The following is a 25,101-nucleotide window of genomic DNA, read 5'->3' as shown; positions in this document are numbered from 1 at the left end:
TTCATGCTAAAATTACTTTGCAGTTTTTAATGTTAGAAATCATACTATGAGTGCTGGTACTGGTTCAATGGTTGAGACCTGGGTTTAGTTACCAGTTCTCGTAACCATTTGTACTCCAGTTCCTGGGGATCTGTTGTCCTATTTTGGCCTTTGTGGACATTGCACACATGTAGTACACGTGAATTCAGGAAGGCACATCCACTTAAATAGAAAATAATTGTAAGTCTTTGGAATAAAGAGAAACTATACTGTTATAAATTTTTTTGCATCTGTCTCAGAATAGTGATTTATTCTGGTTTTTTTTTTTTTTTTGGCTTGTTTTACTTTGTTGTTGATTGTTTTCTTTTTGAGACAGGGTTTGACTACATAACCCTGGCTGTTCTGGAACTCACAGAGATCCTCCTGCCTCTGATTTCTCTGTTGAGATTAAAGGTGTATGTTACCACTTGGCAGATTCACATTGTTTCATGTTTAGTTTAAGTGGATTTCCCCATAGTGTAATGCATTTTGCATCTCAGGAACACATTACAAGCACTGCAGACACTTCCCATTTTCTTTTCTCATAGCTACTGCTATAAAGCTAATGTGACACCACACTTCCTGGGATCTCAAACTATTTACTTATGTATTTAGTCAGTTGGTTAGTTTTTTGAGACAGGGTTTTTCTGTGTCATTTTGGCTGTCCTGGAACTCACCCTGTAGACCTGACTGGTCTTGAACTCACTAATTTTTATTTTAAGCATATTTATTTTATGTTTATGCGTGTATGTATATCAACCACAAGCAGGCAGGAGCTACGGAGGTCTTAGATCCCTGGAACTGGAATTACAGACATTTCTGAGCCTCCGTGTAGGTGCTGGGAACCAAACCAGAATCCTGTAAGAGCAAGCATTCTAACTGCTGACCTATTTCTCCAGGGACCCCATGTGCTTAAAACAAAACAAAACAAAACAAAAAACCTTGTATTTTATCTATATCATATAATTATATACAGTGTATTCTAAATATTTTATGTTTTTAAAAATTTCCTAATTTTGGTTTCCATGCCTATTCCTCTTGACTTGCAGCCTTGCATAGTTATGCAGTTGATACAGATTCCTAGATCAAAGATTAGCTGTTAGTAAAAGCTGCAGCATGATACTCTGCGGAGTTCTCTGTTGATTCTTAGTCCCTTCATGACATTCTTGTAAATTATATTGATAAACTTGAAGCTGTAATTTAGTACCTTTAGAGACAGAAATGGGAAGATTTATAAGTCAGCTATTAATCTTGTAGGTTTGTGTAAGTTGAGGTCTTCTTATTTACTTGCTCTAGCAATGCACCATAGGTAAGAAGTTTGAATTATAGGGCTGGAGAAATCCTTAGTGGTTAAAAGCTTGCTGCTCTTGCAGATAACCAGGTTCAGTTCTCTGCAGCACACAATAGTTCACAATGTCTTTGTAACTCAAGTTCCTGGGGATCTGGTACCCTCTTATGGCCTCTGCAGATTCATTCACAACTGTGGTATATATAAACTCATGCACACTCATACATATCTATATTCATAGGAACACCACCACCAAATAAAACAAAGCCAAATAAAAAGAAGTTTATACAGATTTCAAGATTATATAAATGACAAGGTCTCTTTGTAACTCTTTTGAAAGGTTAAAGGTGGTGATGCCAAGTCTTCAAGTAAATCAAAGCGATCTCAGGGTCCTGTCCACATTACAGCAGGAAGTGAACCTGTTCCCATTGGGGAGGATGAAGATGATGATCTGGACCAGGAAACCTTCAGCATTGTAAGTCGTGAAATGGAGGGTGCTGATACTTGGGCACAGTGCTGTGCTCTGCCCTTCACAGGTGCATCCACAGATGTGGAACATTGTGTAAACTTGTGTATTGCTTATTATGTTTGCATATTGCATTTTGAACCAGAATAGTAAGATATCTTACATTCTTGTTTTTATGATTATATGTGGACCCACATGAGTTTATATGTTCCACACCTGTACAGGAACCTGCAGAATTTAGAGGGGCTCTCAAAGGGAAATAGAAGTGTGCTGAATTGGAAGCAGAGCATTTAGAGATCCCATCTCGAAGAAGAATTTGCCTATTCTTCTCTGGTCTGTTGTTGATAGAGAAACTAGTATCAGTGACTAAGTTGAATAATATTAGGGTAGATGATAACTCCTTGGATCATGTTGGTAGTCTTATGATAAGGTATAGAGGAGAAAGTGGATACTGTGGAGGTCTAGTAAGAAGGGAATCTGACCTAGTCTGGAAGGTCTAAGAAGTGATGTTTGATTTGGGTTCCGAAAGAGGAGTAGAAGAAGATAAGAGGGAGAAGCAGGGGCGGGGGTATGCCAGGGTGGCAGGAGCATGTATGGTGGCTCCTATGGCTAGAGTGGTGGATTGAGACTGCCAGCTGGCGAGAAGGACCTTGGCTAACATTTAAAGTGATGAAGTTCTGGACCATACCTGCTTCCATGCCGTGGAGCTGAGAACTGACCCAGGACATAGAGTTGTGTTCTCAGGGTGGACGGGAAGGTGTTGCCCTCTGTTATGTGCTCCCCAACTCTGCTCTCTTTGCGTCACAGCTCACTTCAGCACCTCCTTTGGTCTAAAGGAGAAGCTGTCTTCATTGAAATGTGAAAATACTGTCCTAGGCTGACAGAAGAGAGACTGACCCAGCTCTGTGAGGTCTTTTGACCTTTCTGTGTGTACTCTAAAACATACTAGCATATGCATAGTTTTTCTTTGTAGTTAAGTCAGTTTTCTTAATTCTTAATTTCTCTTATTTTCTGTGAACATTATGTTTTATATGAAGTTCACTTAGTTACTAGAAAGATACCAATAAATGAATGAATTGAATAAATGAACAAATTCATCATTTCCTTGTTCTTCCTTAGTCTGTTGCATATAAACAAACTAATGTCTGCTGCTTCTGTGCTGCTGGTTTTCCTTTTCTGTGAAATTGGCTTTTGAACCAAGGGTCTTGCTCATATTAGCCAAATATGTGGCTAAGTATGTTGGTGCATGTTTGTAACTGCACTACTGTGGAAGCAGAGGCAGGAAGAGTACAAACCCAAGGCCAATTTGGGCTACATAGCAAGTTCAGACTAGCTGGAGCTACATGGTAATTTATCTTTTCTGCAGAAATCACTTATGCTTTTTTTATCATTTGTAAGTATTTTCCAATCTGTAGTGTCTTTTTTATTCCATTTTAAAAGTTGAAGTTAAACACTGAAATACGCCCACGAGTTTCTAGCAGAGTGAATGACCTGAGTGTCGCGGTTTTGTTCTCGCTTTTTCATGATGATGATCCTGGTTTTCAGGTGAAGCCTATAATGCTGTTTACATTTGATCTCTTAGTGGCCACAGCCCTCTTGCAGATGAGGAAACAACATTCAGAGAGGCTAAGTCAGGTATCAAAGGTCCTCACATAATCCCAAATATGGTGACGGCACTTGTCCCTCAGAGTTTCTACGACTCTGCACTTGTCCCATTTCACTGGTGTTACCCACTCCTATAGTGACGTGTAGCATGACGGCGGGGTGTGTTTTCTTCAATCTCGAGTGTGTGGACGTGATAACGAACTCTTTCTTGCACTGGTTCATTTACTCTGTTGGCCTGTTCCAGTGTAAAGAGAGGATGAGGCCTGTGAAAAAGGCACTGAAGCAGCTGGACAAACCTGACAAGGGACTCAGTGTACAAGAACAGCTGGAGCACACCAGGAACTGCCTGCTGAAGATTGGAGACCGCATAGCCGAGTGCCTTAAAGCTTATTCGGATCAGGAGCACATCAAACTGTGGAGGAGGTAACCTACGCTGGCCTTGATTGAATCTCCCCAGTTTCATTTGACAATATGTGGGTGTGCTCTGTTTTTTTTTTTTTTAAATAGGTAGCATAGTCACCTAAAAGCTTTTGCCAACAAAATTTAACTGTTGACAGCGTAACTGTAGGCTTCAACTTCTTTTTCATGAAGTAAGCCATTTTGTCATTTTGTCAAGGCCAGCCTTCTGATGTGGCAAGATTGTGCCATTAATTTAACTTATAAGAGGAAGAAGATGATGGTGGTGATGATGATAATCATTGTTTTTCTAGCTTATTCTCAGAATATTTGCTTTAAACCCATGAGACATAGGAGCTAGAATAATACTTTACTCATTCAGGTTAGTATTTATATATTATTATATCTATTATAAAAAATTGGTTGGTTCCGTACTGTCTTAGTTACTGTTTCTGTTACTGTGATACAACACCATGACCACAGGTAACTTGAGGAGGAGTTTATTTCAGCTTATGACTCTCAGGTCACATTGCATTGCTGAGGGAAAGCAGGGCAGAAACCTGGAGCCCTGAACTGAAGCAGAGCCAATGAATGAGTACTGCTTACTGGCTTGCTCCTCATGGCTTGCTCAGCCTGCTTTCTTATAGAACCCATGATCACTGGCCCAGGAGTGGCACTTCCTACAGTGGGCTGGGCCCTCTCATATGTCAATCATCCATCAAGAAAATGGATGGGGGCTGGAGAGATGGCTCGTTGCCTAAGAGAACTATTTCCAGAGGACCCGGTTTCAATTCCCTGCACCACATTGTGACTCACAGCTGTCTGTAACTCCGGTTTCAGGCTGCCCGACACCTCACATAGATGTACGTGCAGGCAAAAACACCAGTGTACATAAAATAAAAATAAATAAATGATTTAAAAAAATATGTGATAGGCTGCACACAAGCAACCTGGTGAGGACCTTTTCTCAACTGATGTTCTCCTTTCCAAAGCTGACATAAAAATTAGCCAGTAGAGGTAATAACATAGGTTGTGAAAGAAAAGTTAAAAGCACATGAACATAGATTCTCCATTTTCATCTCCTTTAGTTAAAGAACTCCTAGTAGTACTTTAGATTAAGACATTATATATGTATTAATATATGTATATGTATTAATTTATAAACAAGTTAAGTGGCCCTTATCAGAGATGCTTAGAACCAGAAATATTTTAGATTTTGAAATATTCATAAACATAAGTAATGATATGTCTTGGGAGTGGAAATCAAATCTTATACAAAATCACTTTGATTTCATATATACTTAATATACAGAGTCTACAGGTATTCTTTTACAATGCATTTATTGCATCTACATTTTGACTGTGAGCCATCATACAAGGGTAAGAGTGTAACTTATTTCTTGAGACATCAGTCTTGAGATTTTCAAAATAGGGACAGTCAACGTGTATTCCATTTAGATATTTTGAAGAGATGACAACTCTTTAAAGCAATAGTAACAATAGTCAAGATAGTGGCACGGTTTTATAATTGAGCTTCTTGGGATGATAAATATCAAGACCTTCATGGGTTATAGATTGAGTTCAGGGCCAGACTCGCCAACCTAGTGAGACTCTGTTTTAAAATAAAAAGGAAAAAGGAAGCTAGGCAATAGTGGCCCACGCCTTTACTCCCAGCACTCAGGAGGTGGATCTCTGTGAGTTTGAGGACAGTCTGGTCTACAGAGTGAGTTCTAGGACAGCCAGGACTGTTACACAGAGAAACCCTGTCTCAAACTCTCTCCCCCTCCTCCTGCCAAAAGGATGGATGGATAGATAGATAGATAGATAGAACAGGAAAAAATGGGGGTACAGGACTGGGGATATAGCTTTGTGACTGAATAAGGGCCTAGCATGTACAAAGCCCTGGCTTCAGGTCCCAGTATTAGAGGGAATTTTGAAAGGCTAATGTTTATTTCCATAAACTGTATTTACTTTGAGTCCATGTACTTCGTGGTTAATATATCTTTGTAGTCTACTTTAGTAGATCAATTTTGAAGTGAAAGTAGGTTTTCAGAAGCCGCAGTCATGATGCTAATGATACATGCCACACACCCCTGACATATAAGACAGAGTTTTTGAAAAATGATTTCTTTCCTCTTAAAACTGTTTGCATTTTTTTCTCTTTATGGAGCATAATATGGCTTTCATCTCACCAGGTCAGAGGATAGCAGAAGGCCATCTCAGGCTGCCTACTGTGCATTTGGATTTGTTGCCATTTAAATGCCCCATCACCAGCAGTAGTTCATTGAAAAGTCCTTGGTTTTTTAAAGTTCAAAGGTAGCACAAGCTATGACCTCCATAGAAACTATATATCTAAAAGGTATGGAAACAGTTTTAGAAGTTGTGTAAGAAAATGCCTTAAAGCGCTGGAAAGATGGCTCATCAGTAAGAGTACCTGCTCTTCTTCCAGAGGACCCTGCATCCACATAGCGGTCCACAGTCATTAATAACTCCAGACCCTCGTCTAGCCTCCTCAGCCACCAGGCGTGCACATAGTACACAGAGACACGCTCAGACCAAACACCCACAAACACAGAATAATAAATAGAAATTAAAATCAAAAAGAATGCCTGCAGAAGGGTGGCCAGGAAGGCTGTCTACCTTGAACTGTGACTGTAGACACGCTAAGTGGAAACTCTTAAATGAGCGTGGTGAGAGCTTCAGCAGAGGCGTAAGTGGACAGCTAGGACATTGGGTTTGTTTAGGGCTTAGTTGGAATGTGCTCAGAAGACTATTGTTCTTTAGAAGAGACCTCAGTGAGCTAAGTGGCTCACTACGTTTCCTAGTCAGCGTCCTAACAGTGCGGCCATAGTGAAAGTGCTCCCTGGAAAATTTGAATGAGAAGAAATGTTGTTTCTGATTTACTGCTACTTCCAGGATTTCTCTGTATAAACCCCATTTTTGTGCCATTCCTGCGCTATACAACAATGCCATGCTAGGACAAGGAGTTCCAGAGAGTTTGAAGGAAGAGATGACAGGCCTTAGTAGTGACAGCTGGGCAGAAAGCATGACAGTGGCATGGGTTACTAGTTGGTTGTTGGTTCCAGTGTGGGAGATGGTGGCAGAGATGTAGTGTGTGGCAGTGTCCTGTGTGTGGGCCAGGTAAAGGAAAGCTTACAGAACTAGCGATGCAGATGCTACTGGACAAGTTAGGGTTCCTAACACTGTTGACAAATCCCCATCTTAAGACTCACTGTCAAACTCTTGATAGAAGCACATAATGATATATTACTGATGCAAAGACTTTTTATTTTATTTATTTATTTTGAGATAGAGTGTCATTTACCCAGGTTGGGCTCAAACTCACTCTGTAGTTGAAGATCTAAGGGTCACTGGAAAAACCTCCCGTGTGCTGGGATCATAGCATGAGCTTGTACACCCAGCTTAATGCAGGGACCTGGAGAACATTTCGTAGTAAAATTCAGTAGCTTGCCATAAAATAAAGTCACTGTTTAGCTGGGGCAGTGGTGCACACCTTTAATCCCAGCACTCAGGAGGCAAGAGGAAGGCCAGGCCTGGTCTACAGAGTGAGTTCCAGGACAGCCAGGAATCCACAGAAAAAATCCTGTCCTTGAAGAAAACAAAACAACAAAAATCAATTTTTAAATTGTATAATTTACTAGTACAATTTTTCTTTTAGGAACCTATGGATTTTGTTTCCCAAGTTTACAGAATTTGATGCACGAAAACTACATAGTTATATAAGATGGCTCATAAGAAAAGATCTCAAGAAAGAGGAGGTAAAATACAAATCTAGTCCTAATTTATATAAGTGTATAAAGATAATTGCACATAAAATTCCCTTAGTTTTTGTTTTTCCCTGGGCTGGTAGTGAAAATCTGAAGGATTGTTGATAGTAGATAGCCCACTGGCGCTTTGCCTGTGTTTACGTGGTTTCAGTACAGCCCAAACGGGACAGACACCACCACAGGTCACAGAGTGTGTCGTCTGTGGTCCAAAACATAATTTCATTACAATGTGATTTTTCATTTTACTAGCTGTTCTTAAAATTCTCTATGAGTCTCCAGATAGTAAGACTGTTATTTATTAGTATAATAACCAATACCTTAGAGCCAAGTAGTGTTTTAAAGTCCTGACGAGTATTTTGTTACCTGTTATCTCATACCTGGAGCACTTATTTTCTAGACCCTTTCTTCTTCATATATTTGTGTAGTTTGTAATGTGGCTAGTCATAAGTCCAGGATCATAGGCGGGAAATTATTCCTATCTTATATACGTCACGTACGTGCAATCCATCCAGTTTCTTACATAGAAGAATCCAAATTGCTTACTTAAAGGAGTAGACACTTGCAGTGCCCCAGAAATTGTTGCCCCTTTCATTTGAGTGGGGAGATGGGCATAAAGGTGACTTGGCTTCTGCTGTAGAGTCAGTTTCTTGTGCAGACAGGCCCTCCTTTAGGTGTGCTAATTAGCCATGTGGTCCACTGAGGAGCAATTGTGAAAATTGTTCCACTTTTACTAGTGTGTCAGGTTCATGAGCACAGAGAATATGTTTCTTATCTACTGCTATTTCTGAAGTGTCTATAGTCATGCCAGGAACAGCATGGGCACTTAGAAGAATTTGTAATGTGAACTTAATGCATTATTGACCTGTGAATTATACCCTCTAATAGTTCATAATGTAATGTTATTCTGAAGAATATAATGTAGTGGTAATAGGAATAATATAGTAATTGTGTATTAATGAAATTCTAAACCTAAAATTTTACATTTATATATTTATTTATTTTGTGTATGTGTGTGTGTGTGTGAGAGAGAGAGAGACAAGGAGAGAGAAAGCAAGAGAGAGCACAAACACAGGAGTGCAAGAACCAGCACTTACTCCGTGATATTCAAGAACAAACCTGCAGGAGTCTGTGGTTTCCTATCATTCCATAATGTGTATCTCAGGAATCGAACTCAGTTGTTAGGCTTAGTGATGGAGTGCCTTTACCCACTGAGCTATCTCACTGGCCCCCAGTCATCATAGAAATCCGTGAAAGACTCCTGAGAAGAATAAAATAGTTGGGAAAGGCCCTGATATAGGAGGAAAGTTGGGTTGAGGATCTACTCATAGTGGTGGAGGACTTCACAGAAGTTCATGAAGCTGAGTGACAAATGTATCATATCCAAGTGTGGGGAGTGAGTTATCGTTGTCTTCCTATAGGATAGTTGTCTTGGTTAGGGTTACCAGTGCTGTGATGAAGCACCATGCACAAAACAATCTTGGGGAGGAGAGGGTTTATTTGGCTTATTTTTTTCATCATCATTGTTCATCATCAAAGGAAATCAGGACAGGAGTTTGCGGCAGGAGCTGATGCAGAGGCCATGGAGGGGTGCTGCTTACTGGCTTGCTCTCCCTGGCTAGCTCAGCCTGTTTTCCTATAGAACCCAGAACCACCAGCTCAAGGACAGACTCACTCACCCTGGGCGGGGCCTTTCCACATTTATGACTAATTAAGAAAATGTTCTACAGGATTGTCTTGTGGAGGCCTTTATCTATTGAGTTTCCTCTCAGAAGACTTCAGCTTATGTCAAGCTGACATAAAACAAGCCAGCACAATAATTCTTCAAAATTTGTCGAAGAATAGAGCATGCTTCTATGTCTAAGAGTTTAATTTAAGGGAATAATCAAAGGTTTAAGCATGTTTATAATGGGAATGACTGTAGTCCAATAGTAGTGGGAGGATTATGGTCATGTATTCTTACTGAAGAGTACAGCCAAGCAGTAAATGAAATACGGTAGTATTTAACATCATGTAGGGGAAGATATTTTCATGATGTGCTAAATGAACAAAGAACAGAACAAATTAATATTTGTTTTCTGTTCTTTATAGACAAAAGGCTTAGATATGGACCAAGTTATTTAATAGTCATTTTCCTCATGATTAGCTTTTAAACCACTTTACACTTGAAAACTTTTATTTTGAGAATTTTACTTGGGTGAAGGAATGATAGCTGGAGGGTCAGGTGTCTAGCTTGAGGACTTTAGTGTACTAGCTCTTCCCATTTGACAGCTGGCAGTTCTTAACTCAGTTAGCCTTGAGAGCTTAGCAGTCATGGCTCTTTGTAGCCAAGAGAGTCCTCTGAAAGTGCCAACTACCTGGCCACTTGAATATGCTATGTACAGGAACACCTGGCAGGATTTTTTTTTTTTTTTTTTTTTTTTTTTTTTTTTTTTTTTTGTCGGGGCTTGTTAGCCGAGGTTGGTTTTCTGTGGTAATCTAACAGCCGGGCAGCCCCTTGTCAGGCTGTTGGAGCGGTGGAGCTCAGCAAAGCTCACAAGCAGTTTTGGTAAGACGTTACTAAATGACAGCTCAGAAGAGGGGAACAAGATGGAATTGTTTAGGAGGGCATCTTTATTCTGCTCTCAGGAACTAAGCCGGGGTCCTAAGCTCTTCCATTTTTTTTTTTTTTAACTCTGCCAGGAACAAAAGAAGAAAGATGATACGCTTGGTGGTAAGAAACCATTTCGACCAGAGGCCTCTGGTTCCAGCCGGGATTCTCTGATGTCTCAGTCCCATACCTCACACAACCTTCATCCTCAGAAGCCTCATTTGCCTGCCTCCCATGGCCCACAGATGCATGGACATCCAAGAGATAACTACAATCACCCCAACAAGAGACACTTTAGTAATGCAGGTAGGCCATTAGCTGACTTTTAAAGAGGTGTCCAAACCCCCAATCACTTCATTTTCCAAGGACCTTTGTACTTTCCCCCAAGACCTTCTTGTCTGTTCTTGGTTTTTTATAAAACAATGAAGTAAAGATCTAGAAGATTAAGGGTCAGCTCTAAGTGAAGGGGATCACAGGTACTGTAAAAGTGATGGCGGGGCTGGAGAGATGGCTCAGAGGTTAAGAGCACTGATGGCTCTTCCAGAGTTCCTGGAACTCACACCCATCTGTAATGAGAGCTGGTGCCCTCTTCTGGCATGCAGGCAATACAGGCAGAACACTGTATACATAATAAATAAACAAGCCTTTTAAAAAATAAAGGTAATGGGCAGACTTATAGAAAAACTTATATTCTATGTGCAAGAATGATCACTAATTAAGAAAATGTCCTACAGGCTTGCATAGGTGTATAAGGTGGGCATTTAAACCGCTAATATTGAGTTGGTGACAAAGAGATAACCAAATGGAAAAAATAAGCAGTGGACAGTGAAGAAGCAACCTTTAGTAATGAGAGAATATTCACAAACTGCACATCCGATAAAGGGCTAGTATGTAAAAATAGAAGGACTGGTTAAGAAATGGGGGAACGGATGGATCTAGTAGACATTTCTCAAAAGATGGTGATGAACTCCGAGATGCCCTAAATTAATATATAGGCCAGACAGGGAGGGCTTTGATAGAAGAAGCTAAGTCAGTAGAGCGGACTGCACCCATTCTGTGCTGAGTACTGAAGATTGCCCATGCATTTTGCTTTTGGAATCAGACCAGGGTGTATCAGAGACTTTCTTTATGGACTAATGTATACAAGATGCTGCCATCTGTATTGACCTGAGTCTTTTTCAGTAAACAACGTAGGTTTGTTTAAAAAAATATGATTTAATGTTCTCAGATTTCACTATAAGTAGCCCTAGGTCTAGTGGACATTTTCCCAGCTGCTAGAGTCATGCTGCTGGTGGCTCAGGGACTTTACCTGTGGCCTGTCCTTTGACCTTTAGATAAGCATCTGTACCTCAATAATCCCTTTATTTCAGAGACCTGTTAGTCTCAAGTTTGTCTTAATAAAGGTGTATAAATGGCCAACAGGTATCTAGAAAAGCACTCAGCATTATGGGCCACACTCTTATCAAAGGATGTGGAGAAAAAGGCAGCCTTTATCACTGTTCTTAGATTAACACAGCCATTATAGAAAACACAAGTAGGGATTCTTAATAGCATTAAATATAGAACTCTCATATGACCTACAAATTAAGTGTATCAAAGGTATCAGATCTCACAGCTTATTAATGCCAAATACTTTTTCATAAGAGTCAGCACATGGAATCAGCCTAAGTGTCTGTCAGTAGTGAGTGGAGAAAGAAAATGTGGCACATGTGCACAAGGAATATTAGTTACCTGCCACTCGTGACACAAAATCCTTGGTGTTAACTCATTTAGCCGTTGTATACATATTATACAATTAACATGTATTTTAAGACATATACAAAAGAAGTATATAATTTTTATTTGTTAACTTAAAAAACTTGAAATTTAATTTTTTGAAACAAACTGTATAAAAGAAGAAGGAAAGCAGATTGAATTAAATTTTGGAGATTTGTTTAGAAAAAAGGAGAAATGGCTAGGCAAGGTGGCACACCTCTCTTCCATCCCAGCACTCGAGAGACAGAGGCAGGTGGATCTCTCTGAGTTAAGGCCAGCCTGGTCTACAAAGTGTGTTCCAGGACAGCCAGAAATGCATAATAGAGACCCTGTCTCCAGACAAACAAAACAAAAGAAAAACATAGAAATCAAATTCAAGATGAGTGTGGTGGAATCTGTAACCCCAGAACTAGAGAGACTGAAGCAGGAGAGTCCTGAGTTGATTTCCTCAAGCCTGCTGGTGGCAGAGTCAAGCAGATATCTGTGTCTTGAAACCACTCCCCCCTCAAAGAAAAAAGTTTTCCTTAAACCTCAATACAGCTATGTATTTTTTTGTTTTTTTGTTTTGTTTTGTTTTTTGATATAGTATAAGGATTAGGAAATTCATACAGAAAAGTAACACCACCCATATGGCAAAATGACCACGCTTGCCATTCAGGAAATGTTAAGGCAGAGAGTTAACAAAGTTTTTCACTTATTCCAATCAGCAATAATTAAAATGAGAAATGCACCCTAGTTATTAAGGATAGGAAATGATTTAGTCTTTTTTAGAAAATAATTTGAAGTGAACAAATATATTGACCTTTGACCACAGTTCTTTATTGTCTGGATATTGTTCTGTAGAATGAAGACCCATAGCGTTGGTAAGGTGCTCATGTTCATTAGGAGAATGGTAGAGTGAGTGTTAGGACATCTGTACCCAGTACCATCCACCATTACAGAGTATTGGCTAGACCAGCCATTGTGCGCTTGCTGGTAATATCAGCACTTGGGAGGCCAAGGCAGGAGCACTGACTGCTTTTCCAGAGGACCTGATTCAGTTCCCAGCACCCGCATGGTGACTCACAACCTTATCTGCAACTCCAATTCTAGAGAATCTGATTCCCTCTTCTGGCCTCTGTAGGCACTGCATACATGTGGCACATATCTACAGATATCTATCCTGGCAAAAACATTCATAGATATAAAAGAAAAATAAATAAAATTGAAAAAAAGAGAAGTCAGTGAGGGAAATAATAAGAAGCAAACAATAATCATGTTATATTTTTACACTAATCATGTATTAAAAACCCATGTCTGTATCTTTAAATTTACTGAGGTGAAATTCATACAGCAAACAGGTAAGCATTTGTAGGTGAGCCATCCATTGGTATTTGTACATTCAAAGTTCTGCACAATAGTTCTGCCCCTTCCTAAATTTCTCTATCACTCAAATGGAAATTCTCTTCCTGTTCTCCATCCTCTGTCTTTCTAGCTGTCTGTATTGTGCCCTGTAAGTGAATTTATTCAGAATACTTCATGTCCGTGGAATATACAGTGTGCTACCTCTTGCGACTGGCTTAGCAAAATGTTTTGAAAGTTCATCCTAATTCTACTGTGAATCAATACTTAATTTCTTTTTATGGGAGGATAGTATTTCACTCGATGGATATACTTTTTTCACTCATCAGAGTTTCTCCCTTTTTATTGTTAAGAATAGTACTAATACAAACATTTATATTCATATATTTGCTTGAATACCTATTTACAATTGTTGTAGCTCGGTACATGGGGATGGGATTTCTGGTTGTATGGTAACTCCTGACTTCCTGAGAAACCAAGAACAGCCTGCCTCCCTTAAGTACTTGTATGAACAGAGAAGGACGTGAAAACGCAAGTCTGCTCAGTGGTAGCTATTGCCTTGGACTAGTGGGGTAGGGGAGTGTTTGAATTTAATGGCTAATCAGTGTTTATTGCTTCACTAGTTAAAATATACAAAAGCTATTTTTAGAGTCAGAAGAATAAAAGGAAAAATACTGAACAAGACTTAAAGCATATAGAAAGTATAGAAACCTAATATAAGATTTATCTTACTGATTGAATTTTCCTATAATAATCAAGAAGTACATTTCTTTCTTAAACTTTGGTTCTAGAATTCCATTTATACGCACATGTACACACAGTTGATTTCGTGTTAGAGGCTACATAGCAAGGTATTATCTTAAGAAGTGCCCCCACATCTCCTGTAAATTTTTTTACACTAAAATTATGTCTGGGTATGGCCAGATGGCTCAGGGGTTAAGAGCACTGGCTGCTCTCCAGAGGAACTGGGTTCAGTTCAACAGATTGTGCATGTGTTTGTGCCCTTTAGACTTTTTGTAAAAATTTCAAGTTTTTTTTTTTTTTAGAAAGAAAATTTATCTTTGTTTCTTCCCTCTCAAATGTGGTAGTGTACACCAGCCCTGTGGGGAGGTAGAGGCAGGCAGACCTCTCTGAGTTCAAGGCCAGACAAAGCTATATAATAAATCAAGCCTAATCTAAAGAACATTGAATTAATTGCTGTTACTTGGGGATTTTTCATTGTATGTGTATGAGCATTTTGTTTGCATGTATGTCTGTGTATCCTGTGTATGCCTGATGCCCACAGAGGTTAGAGGAGGCCACAAAACTCCTAGAATTGGAGTTATAGATGGTTGTGAGCCTCCATGTGGGTGTTGGGAATTGAATCAGGTCCTCTATAAGAGCAGCAAGTGCTCTTAACCACTGAGCTATCTCTCCAGTTCCAGTTCTACCTATTTAAAAGTCATTGCTTATTAACTTCCTCAGTGTCAAAACCATTTCTTTGTGTTGTTTCCCATTATCTGCTTTTTTTTTTTTCTTTCAATTTTTGTTCTCATGGTTTTGGTTATTTTCCCTAGTAGGTGGCATGGTGCTTTAAAACTTGTGAAGCATTAGCTGGTATTCCCAGACTAGGAGGTGCCTATCTCTGTGTGGTACCCTTCCCCCTGGGGATCAGCCTTTAGTTAGTGAGGTCTTCAGAGGCTCAGAACAACTTCCAAGTTCCCTTTGGGGGTTCTTGAGTGAATCTCATCTTCAGGGTCTGTTGCTCATTGAGGCAAGCAAGAATGAAACATGTCAGCCATAATTTGGGAGATCTTAGCAGGGACAGAGGTGATCGATTTTCTTTTGCCTTAGAAGTTGTTGGCAGCAGAGAAAATGTTAGGACTCATTCATTACTCATTTTAGCTATAAGGCTGAGGAGGCAATGATTGTCTCCTGACATGTCCACCTTCAGTAAATGCCACCATGTGCTGCAGTTACGAAACAGTTCTCTTCCTTCAGATCGAGGAGACTGGCAAAGGGAAAGAAAGTTCAACTATGGCGGTGGTAACAGTGCGCCCTGGGGTGGTGACCGGCACCATCAGTATGAGCAGCAGCACTGGTACAAGGATCACCACTATGGTGACCGGAGACATATGGATGCCCACCGCTCTGGAAGCTACCGACCTAACAACATGTCCAGAAAGAGACCGTATGAGCAGTACAGCAGTGACCGAGACCACCGGGGACACAGAGACTATTATGACAGGTGAGTAGACGTGCTTATGGGAGAAAGGATGGCGATGCTTACACAGGTTTGTCTGTCTACTGCATACTGAGCGTGCTGCATGGATCAGTTATAAATCCCATATCCCTGCTATCAGGGTAGCTTTAGGATGCTGGAAGAGGGAGTTTTATAGCTGTATTTTTATTACTTTAGGTGGATGAGTGCTTTGCCCACATGTGCATGTGTGTACCATGTGTGGGCCTGGTACCTTGGGAGGTCAGAAGAGTGTGTTTATCTCTGGACCTGGGGTACAGAAGATTGTAAGCCGCTATGTGGGTGTTGGGAGCTGAATCCAGGTTCTCCACAGGAGCAGTGAGTGCTCTTAACACCTGAGCCATCTTTCTAGCCCCACCCTATTAAAGAGAAATATTCCTTTCTTCTTGGAGATTTTTATGCATGCATGTGATATATAATTTTGGTCGTTTCACCCCAGTCTCCTCTCTCATCCCTCCCCACCTTGGCTGCAGTCCTTCCAGGAGGCCTCCCTTCTACCCCACGTCTTTGGTTGTTGTGACCCAGTGAGTTTGCTTGTGGTTGCTGCATGAGTAGGGTGGGGTATTATCTATGGCATGGGTAAGTTACGAGTAGCTGCATCACTAGAGAAAATGACACTCTTCTCCCAGCAACCCTTCTGTGACACGTTTTAACTGGTGAAGGTGCTTGCAGCCAAGCCCGACGACCTGCTTTTAGTCTGCATACATATTGTGGCATATATGCACACACATACGTGCACACAAAATTAATAGATGAATAAGTTATTGTAATGATACTTCTTTAAAAGGTGAGTGGTGCCTGAGGAGTGATAGCTGAGGCTGGCCTCTGGCCTCCACAATCATGTGCATTCACACCTAAATATGTGTCAACACGTGTGAATGAATACACACACCGTTTAGAGTCAACAGTAATAGTTCTTAATGTGACCCTCAGTCTTACCAGGTAGCAGAGATAGGTACGAGGCTGTGGTCCTTGCTTGCTTGGATCCAATGGTTGAAGTCAGAGCCTTGGAGGTTGTACCTTCTCTGCAGCCATACCGTGCCACGGTGAGGCAGTGAGCCAGCTCCACATTGTGAGTTGGCGAGTGTGGGGAGAGCGCTGTTTTCACCAGCTTTAATTCAGAGTCAGGCTGTTAACTGAACTTCATAGCAACGCCGGTCTCCCCGGCTCATGTTATACTTTGTTTAGACTGTACAATGGGTTTAAAGTGGGGCAAAATTTCATACGTCATTTTAACACCCTCACTGCCTCCTGGTTTCTGTCATCTCGTCTGGCTCCTCTGTGTGGGTCTGCATTTTGCTTGGTCTGTCCTTTTGCCCCTCTCCTTCTGTGTTTTACTGGGGCTGTGCTGTGAAAGGTGTTTATTTTGAAGGGTGTCTTTGTTGGGTATAAAGTTTTAGATTGCTGGTTCCAGACTTTCAGGGACTTCTCCCTTGTCTGCTTGTGTGCTTTCTGACAAAGAGCAAGGCCTTTGTTCTCCTTTTCCTCTTTATAGACCGTTACTATTTCAAGCCCTGGCTATGTAGTGTAGCATATGTATCATACGCTGTGCATATCTGCCTGACTGCCCTCCCTGCCTCCATACCTATGTGGTGCAGAGATTAAACCCAGGGCTTTGGATGTACTAAGGCAGCGCTGTACCACAGAGCCGCCTCCCAGCCCTGGCAGGTACTTGTGTTTCTTATACTCAGGAGTTACTCAGCTTTCTGAAATGTCTTTCACTCATAAATTTGGGAGATTTTCAATATTTTTACTTTTTCTTTTTTTTAAACATTTATTTATTATGTATACAATATTCTGTCTGTGTGTATGCCTGCACGCCAGAGGAGGGCACCAGACACCATTACAGATGGTTGTGAGCCACCATGTGGTTGCTGGGAATTAAACTCAGGACCTTTGGAAGAGCAGGCAATGCTCTTAACCTCTGAGCCATCTCTCCAGCCCCTCAATATTTTTCAAATATTTTTGTCATCTTCCATTCCTCTCCTTCGGAAATTCAAATTGTACTTCCTGTTATCCTGCTTGAAGTCATGGTATACTGGCTAGACTCTGTTCTCAAAGAACTGTCTCAGTATCCTTATCTGCTGATGATTTCATTTGTGGCGATTTCAGTTGATCAGCTTATTTCATGTATCTTATTCTCTTAGTACTTTCCATGCCCAGTAATTTATTAGATGCCCTATAAGATACCATTGACAGTAGTACTCCTTGCATGCACCACACGCACATACACACACGCGCACACATGCACATGATTTGGGACACCCACACACACCCTTATCTGTCTTTCATTAATTACTTGTTCCCTTGACTTCTCGGGTTATTCATCCTTCTTTTCAGATTGAAATAGTCTTTTTAATATCCTCTGCAGAACTGGCTTAGTGGTCACAAATTCCTTTAGTGTAGGCGTTCTCCACCTGTGAGTCACAGCCCCGAGGGGTCCAGTGACTTTTTCATAGGGGTTGCCTAAGACCATTGGAAAACACAGGTATTTACATCATGATTTTTAAAAAAAGATTTATTTATTTATTATGCATACAGTGTTCTGCCTGCATGTATGCCTGTGGGCCATAAGAGGGCACCACATCAAATTATACATGAGTGTGAGCCACCATGTGGTTGCTGGGAATTGAACTCTGGAAGAGCAGCCAGTGCTCTTAACTATTGAGCCATCTCTCCAACCCTTTAGTCTGTTTTTTATCATGGAACATTTTTATTTCTTTAATTTAATTTTTAATTTTATTATCTTTTAAAGATAAGCTCTCCCCATCCCCCAGACAGGGTTTTTCTGTGTAGCCCTGACTATCCTGAAACTATGCAGCCCAGGCTGGCCTTGAACTCAGATCTACCTGCTTCTGTCTCCTCAGTGCTGGGATTAAAGATGTATACCACCACTGTCTGGCTTTTACAGATTTATATTTACCTTTATTTATGTATAGGTGTTGTATGTATCTGTATGTGAGTATATGCATTTAAGAGTGCAGGTGCCCTAGGAGGCCAGAGGCGTCAGGTCCCCCTGGAAGTGAGTTATAGGTGGTTGTGAGCCTCTTGACATGGGTGCTAAGAACTGTGCCCAGGTCCTCTAGAGGCTAGAGGAGCAGCAAGTGCTTTTAACCACCGAGCCCTCTCCAGCTCCTCTCCTTCCATTTTAATAGATTGTTTTGCTGGGTATAATAGTCTGGTTGACAGTTGTGGTCTTTCAGAACTTGGAGTCCATCCTTCTAGGCCCTTCTGCTTTAAAGGGTGCTGTCAGTACTATTCTGTGTTTTCTTATGTGTCTGCCTTTCTAGGTGACTTGTATTTTCTTTCTTATAACTTTAAATACCCTTTATTCTGTATTTTTAATGTTTTAACTGTAATATGCCATGGAGGTTTTGTTTTGTTTTTCTTTTTCTTTTTCTTTTCTAGCCTTGTTTATTTGATATTCTCTAGGTCTCTTGTTTCTGAATGGGCATCTTTTCCTCTAGTTTTGGGGAATTTTCTTCTCTGATTTTACTAAAGATACTCTCTTCCTTCTCTTTTGTATTCCCCTTCGTGCCATAATATGGAGGCGAGGTCTTCTAATGGACCTCACATTCTCCCATGTTCTGCTGCTGCTTTCTTTGACAACTTCCTCACCGACCTTTATGGAGGAATCCAATTACTCTGTCTCCATCCCTGCTGTTGCTGACATGATCCTTTCTGTTGGCGTGGGTTTCTACTGAGGATTTCAATCGGCTTACTGATGTTTCCATCCCCGGTATCATTTCTGTTTGGGTTTCCTTCAACAATTCAGACTGTTCTCATATTTTGGATTGGCTTACCCATCCATTTATTCATCTTTGTCTTTGAGTTGTTTGCTCATAGTGAAATCTTTTTTAAATTCTAAGTCTTCTAGGTCATTTTGTATTTGGAGCCATACTATAGATTGGTATTTTTTGAGACATGTTGCTTACTTCTTTGTGTGTGTGTGTGTGTGTGTGTGTGTGTGTGTGTGTGTGTGTGTGTGTGATGGCTGTGTTGGGGTCTGTCTATCTGGAGTTTTCTGATGTGTTCAGGTCACCTCTCTTTTAGTAAAGGACTCTACACTGCTCAGGATTTATAGCAGGACTGAGAGTGAACATTTTATCTTTGTCTCATATTTGATGCTACAGCCTCCATTTCAGGTCTTTTGCTTATCTGCTGTAGCCTGGTACCTTCAGTCTTGGTCAGGAGCTTGGAACAAGTTTTCCCTGGCAGTGTGGACCAGTCCTGGGTCTAAAGGCCAGATAGGATAACTGGAGGATCTCTGGCAGGCTGTTGGTAGGACTCTAGGTCTCTGCGTCCTGTGGATATGAGTGTCCCTGGGAGGGAATGTTTTGGGAGCTGGTGAGTTTGGAGAAAAAGGGGGCAGAAGGAGTTGGCAGCCCTTAGCAAGCAGTTGCCGGGCTTGAGCTACTTGTATGGTGGGGGTCTAGGTGTGTAGGTGAGGCTGCCATATGTGTGGTGGCTCGAGAGGCCCTGGTAGGCTGAGTCAGTTTGCATAATTTTAGGCAACTTTAATGCTGAATATCTAGGTTGATTCTGGGTTTTGCTGTTATTAATAATTTACAAATAATTTCTGTGTATTTTTTCTCTTGAGTATGGTGAAGAAATGTGAAAATGTTTATAGTTGTGTTTTCCTGAAGGGAAAGTGGGTTTGCAAAGCTGTCAGTGATTGTCCACGTGTGTCCACACGTCACTGCAGCTCTGAAGAGGGCACGTTATTTCATAGGATACTTTTACCATTGTGTGAAACAGCTGACCGTGTGTGTGTGTGTGTGTGTGTGTGTGTGTGTTGGTGTCTGGGTCCATGTGTGTATGAGGAAATGACAACAGAAGATGGAGAGTGTGGTGTGGTCTTTCAGCTGATCCTTGCATCTCTCTTTCAGGCACCATCACGACTCTAAACGGAGGAGATCAGATGATTTTAGGCCCCAGAATTACCACCAGCAGGATTTTCGACGAATGTCTGACCACAGACCTGCAATGGGCTACCATGGCCAGGGACCCTCAGACCATTACCGCTCTTTCCACACAGACAAGTTGGGGGAATACAAACAGCCCCTGCCCTCATTGCACACTGCAGCCTCAGATCCTCGCTCACCCCCTTCCCAGAAGTCTCCCCATGATTCCAAGTCACCCTTGGATCACAGGTCTCCTTTGGAGAGATCGCTAGAACAGAAAAACAACCCAGACTATAACTGGAATGTTCGGAAAACATAAAGGACAGCTCTGAAAGGGGCGCGATCACGGGAGTCATCAAGCACTTGGACTTTTTGGTCTGGTCCAGCGGTGGCCAGTGGTCAGGCTAGCGAGTGGAGTTCTTGGATACGCTGCTGCTGAATCCACTAACGTGGTGGCTGAAGGAGCACTTCAGGGAGTCGGAGGCCTTCATCTGCTGCTTTGGTTTGGTCTCCACTCCTGCACTTTGGCACCCCGTCCCATCCTAGCCTGTTGTGGCCTCCCACCTCCGTGGGTGCTGGGAGGAAGAGGTGACTTTATGTACCAGCTTCATTGGGCTGCTTTCCCTGTGAAGGAATCGGGGATCTTGAGAGTCAATGAATGTTATATTCAGCATGAGTGACCAGGGCAAGGACCTGCTGGACAGCGTGTGATTGGTTCACTATGACGTGAGGGTGCTGCTGATGGGAAGTGGGAGGTCACGGGGTGGGTTTCACACTGCAAGACTTGAAAGGGGAGCAGGTATACCCCTTAGATGTTTCTGGGAGAAGTGATACTTTTGGTCTCGTTATGTGAAGTGGGGTGGGCATAGAGAGACAGGAAACAACTTCCACCATGGCGTCCTACCTGCCAACACTAATTCTTCCTGTACTATCTGTACATTTCAAAGGTTTGGTCTTCTGATGGAGTCCATTTTCCCTCTTTGTCAGGGAAAGTTGGATCCCTCTGGTTGACTTTAGAGAACTGTGACTTTGGCGTCATTGATGCCACCATGGGTCTTACTTGTTTGGGGCATGGGCTAAATGGGTGTAGGGGTGGAGATGGGGCTTTGGGTAGTGTCACCAGGAAATAGGAATCCCTGGTGGGTTTCTGGTTCCTGTGTTGAGAAGGAGAGTCACAGGTTCTGATGGTGGCCTGCTGATGGGGTGCCTGCTGGTAAGCCCAGAGCTGGGGCACTCATGCAGATGGGGAGGGGTGGGGTTCCTAATGTGGGCATTGGTGGTGTCAGCAAGCAGGGGGCTTTCAGTATTGGAGTGGGTCAGCGAATGTACTTGCATCTCGGTTCCTTTACACAGCTTGAAGAGTCAGGCTTTACAAACCCAAACATCTTGACACTTGAGGTTCAGTCAGGGAAAAATACCTGAGGGGTTACATTTCCATTGCAAGTTGGGATTCAGCAGCGTCAAACCCTGTTTCTTTACGATCTGTAGAGTCTAAACCTAAGTTAATTTTTTCCCGACTCCCAAACAGCCATGACTGGGTAGCTGAGCTGTAAGAGGACAGGAGGCCTGTTGGGGTCAGATTGGTGGGTTGCATCATTGAATGGCTCTTCTCGGTGTATGGATAACTGGGCTGTGCCTTTGGTTTTACTCACTTTCAGTATAGCTTGCCAGTATTGTGAAGGTCTCCAAGGCCTTTCTAGATGGAGACAGGAAAGCTGATTTTAACATATAGATGGTGTGGTGAGAGTCCTGGCTCATTCTGAGTTGATTAAAAGTCTTGTTTTTGGACATACGCAGGATTCAGCTCTCTGAACTCCTTTGGGGATGGGGTGGACCCATCCTGGGCAGTACCATTAATGACTTTCCCAAGACAAGCTTGAATTGTATCTTTGAGGTCATTGTCTGGCCATAGCATGTCTGTGGTGGGCCATTGCTTCCGCTACTTGGAGCACCATGGACCTGACTGTACTGAGCCGGTCCCTGCAGCCAGTGCTCAGTAGACCATCACCTTCTGGATGCCTCATGGCACCTGGTCCTTCACCCTGATCTTGGGCATGCACTGGAGTCCTCTGGCTGGAGTCTCCTGCCTGGTGGCCTGCCACGATTTCTCACACAGTGAACAGTAAGCCAGAGTTGGAGCTTCTTGCTGATGACATCGACACTAATTGGTTTGCTGGGCTCTTTGGTGCCCTGTGGAAGGTGGAGGCCTTGCCCTTCCAAGCCTCCCTAGGCCTTTTTCTCTTTCAACTTGTTGGTAGAAGGTACATGTTATTCTCAAAGATGTCTCATCATGAGGAAAAAGGAACTTCCTTTTGTTTCTTTCAGGACTAAAGTGCCATAATATGTAGCAAAAGGCAATATTGGCCAGATCAGTGTTACATTGATTCTAGATTGCAGTATCTCCCATTGGACATCTGTTTTGGGTTTTGAAGTGTATCTGACGAGTGGGTTGGGAGAAAGGAGGCTCTCCTCTTGATTTAAACCAGTAATGTGCACCATACGCTTACAGCAGCAGTCTGCGCAGGTGGGTGAGGCTGTCGGTGGAGTTCTGGTGGAGCCTAGCTTTGGGCAGCTCGTGGTTGAGGAAAGAGTGAGTGTTGCCAAGGCCTGAAGTACTGTGATGCACCGTGACCCTAGACCAGGAAGGTGAGGTTTCTGCTGACCACGGTGTCCTCTCAATGGCCAGCCTGCGGGAGCCCGACCTCCTGGTCCTTCCTTGGACTCTTGTGTAGTCATTCCGTAAGCCCCGCAAAGGGAACGCAAACATTTCTCACTGTGCTGCTGCTGCTCTGACCTGGTGTGGCCGGCAGCTGCATCAGGCTTTGCAGAGCAAACGTGATTCACTTAGGTGTTCACACACACAGCAACACTGAAATCTTATAGACCAAAACCCACGTCAGCAGGAGCCGTGTCCAGCCCGGCACCTGTGGTCTTGTCGCTCATCTGAGGCCAGCTTGTCAGGTGAAGAGAGCCATGCCAGGGGTCCCGGCTGCTTTAGTCCATCTGTCCCTACTCATTTGGGGACAGGTGGTTTTTCTTGTAAACTTGTGGACTTTTGAAACCTGTTGACTAAACAGTAATTAATTTATATTTGTGAAAAATGCCACTGTCCTAGTGATTTCTGATGTAAATAATGTTGTTTATATAGTATGTATTAAATTTTCCTACATTGTAAAACTGCTGTACTTTTGACTCTTGTATATTAAAAAGCGTTACTAAGGATTTTTAGAATCGGGCTAACCAGTTGCATTACGTTCTGGTGTGAGGTTAAAGCCTTGAAGATACGTCCTCTGTCTCCTTCCTTTGCTGGCAGCGTGGCCATGTGTCCAAGCTTGTCATTGATGGAGTTTTTCCTAAGTTGTGCTTTTGTTGCTATAGACAGTTTCCTGTCTCTGAACAGCTCTAGGCCACAGCCCACAGCTGTGCACTTCATGAGATGGAATGGAGCTATTAAAGCTGGTAGGTCATGTAGGACTGCCCTGAGCTTCTCTGAGGGTCCTGGGGAGGCCTGTCTGGAAGGAGGTAAAGACATCAGGCCTGCCGGCCTGCAGCACTTGTGCGGTTTACAGTCGGGTTATATATTCCTGAGTGGACAAAGATGCCTTCTAATGGGAACCGTGACACAGACGTTAACTTGCAGTTTGGCACAGAGGCAGCTCGGCTCCGACATGGCCCAGACTGAGCAAAAGCGGCCTGGCCTGTGAGTGGAGAGCCTCCTTGCAATCTTGTCCAGGCCCAGGGCTACAAAAGTGACTTTGAACCCAAGCTCATGTCTTTATAAACCCATGCTTCTGAATAGTGGTGAGAGGCCAGCTGCTGGGACTCCACCCTGCTAGCCATCCGGGACCCTTGGGTGCCAGAGGGCAGGCAGTGTTAAGCCTGGCCTAAGTGGAGAAGCATGGAGAGCCGTTCCTCTGAAGAAACTGCTGGTTAATCCCTCCCTCTGCTGCGCAGGGCAGCTGGGCTGGCTCTGGGAAACTTAAGAACAAGTGCTGCAATAATCTCTTATGATTCCCAACTGTGACAGGCTTCCAAGGCCGCTGCTGCCAAGAAGCCTGCCTTTTACTGGAAGCTGCAGGCCTGGGGCCCTCACCTCCCAGTGCCTCCCTGGCAGGGACGTAGATGCTTGGCAAACGCCACAAGCCCTGCTCAATAAGTGCCAACAGAAAGGTCACTTACTGAAAACTAAAGACCAGCAGTTTGCCAGAAAAGAATAGAGCCACACTAGCATTGCCGCTGTGGCTTTCACCAAAAGCCCCTTCCATCCTGTTCCAGGTCAGAACTTCGATCCATGCTGCCTCCTGATGCAGCTGAAACAGATAAAACCTTCCTGCATGTTCCTGTTTATGGTGGAGCCCTGCCCAGCCCCTGTTGATAGGACTCTTCCCTCCTGTGGCAGGTCTTGGGGATTTCCTGATGAGTTATGTGTCCAAAAGACTTGTCCCTGGCCACAAGGCTCTCTGGCTTTGTGTGGGAACAAAAATCAGGTCTACAGTCTACCTGAAACGTGTCCAGAGTAAATAACTCAGAGCAGCAAGCAAGGAGGAGCGTTTGCATGGACTCTCTGCCTTCTCTGCATTCTTGCTAACTACAGGCACCACTGTGGCCTCTGGGTGACACAGAGGGGCTCACAGGAGTCAGAGCCTCCATTTATCCCTGCCATAGTTGTAGGAGTTGTGCATATAGGGCGGAAGAGAAAGCCTGAAGGCCACCA

General features: G+C 42.7%; 1 protein-coding gene across 1 annotated transcript in view; it reads left to right on the top strand.

Moving 5' to 3' along the window:
• Positions 1 to 23,564, top strand: part of Chd2 (chromodomain helicase DNA binding protein 2) — a 115,249-nt gene extending 91,685 nt beyond the window's left edge. The window contains 7 exon segments of the mRNA XM_042054056.1: positions 1,647 to 1,781; positions 3,622 to 3,800; positions 7,453 to 7,505; positions 7,508 to 7,549; positions 10,239 to 10,454; positions 15,225 to 15,471; positions 20,373 to 23,564. Of these exon segments, the coding sequence (XP_041909990.1) occupies positions 1,647 to 1,781; positions 3,622 to 3,800; positions 7,453 to 7,505; positions 7,508 to 7,549; positions 10,239 to 10,454; positions 15,225 to 15,471; positions 20,373 to 20,706 (1,206 nt within the window). The 3' untranslated portion in view covers positions 20,707 to 23,564.
• The last annotated feature ends 1,537 nt before the right edge of the window (positions 23,565 to 25,101 follow it).

The sequence above is a fragment of the Arvicola amphibius genome, chromosome 12 (genome assembly GCF_903992535.2).
Source record: "Arvicola amphibius chromosome 12, mArvAmp1.2, whole genome shotgun sequence".
Lineage (NCBI taxonomy): Eukaryota > Metazoa > Chordata > Mammalia > Rodentia > Cricetidae > Arvicola > Arvicola amphibius.
This window is presented reverse-complemented; position numbering and strand designations above follow the sequence as displayed.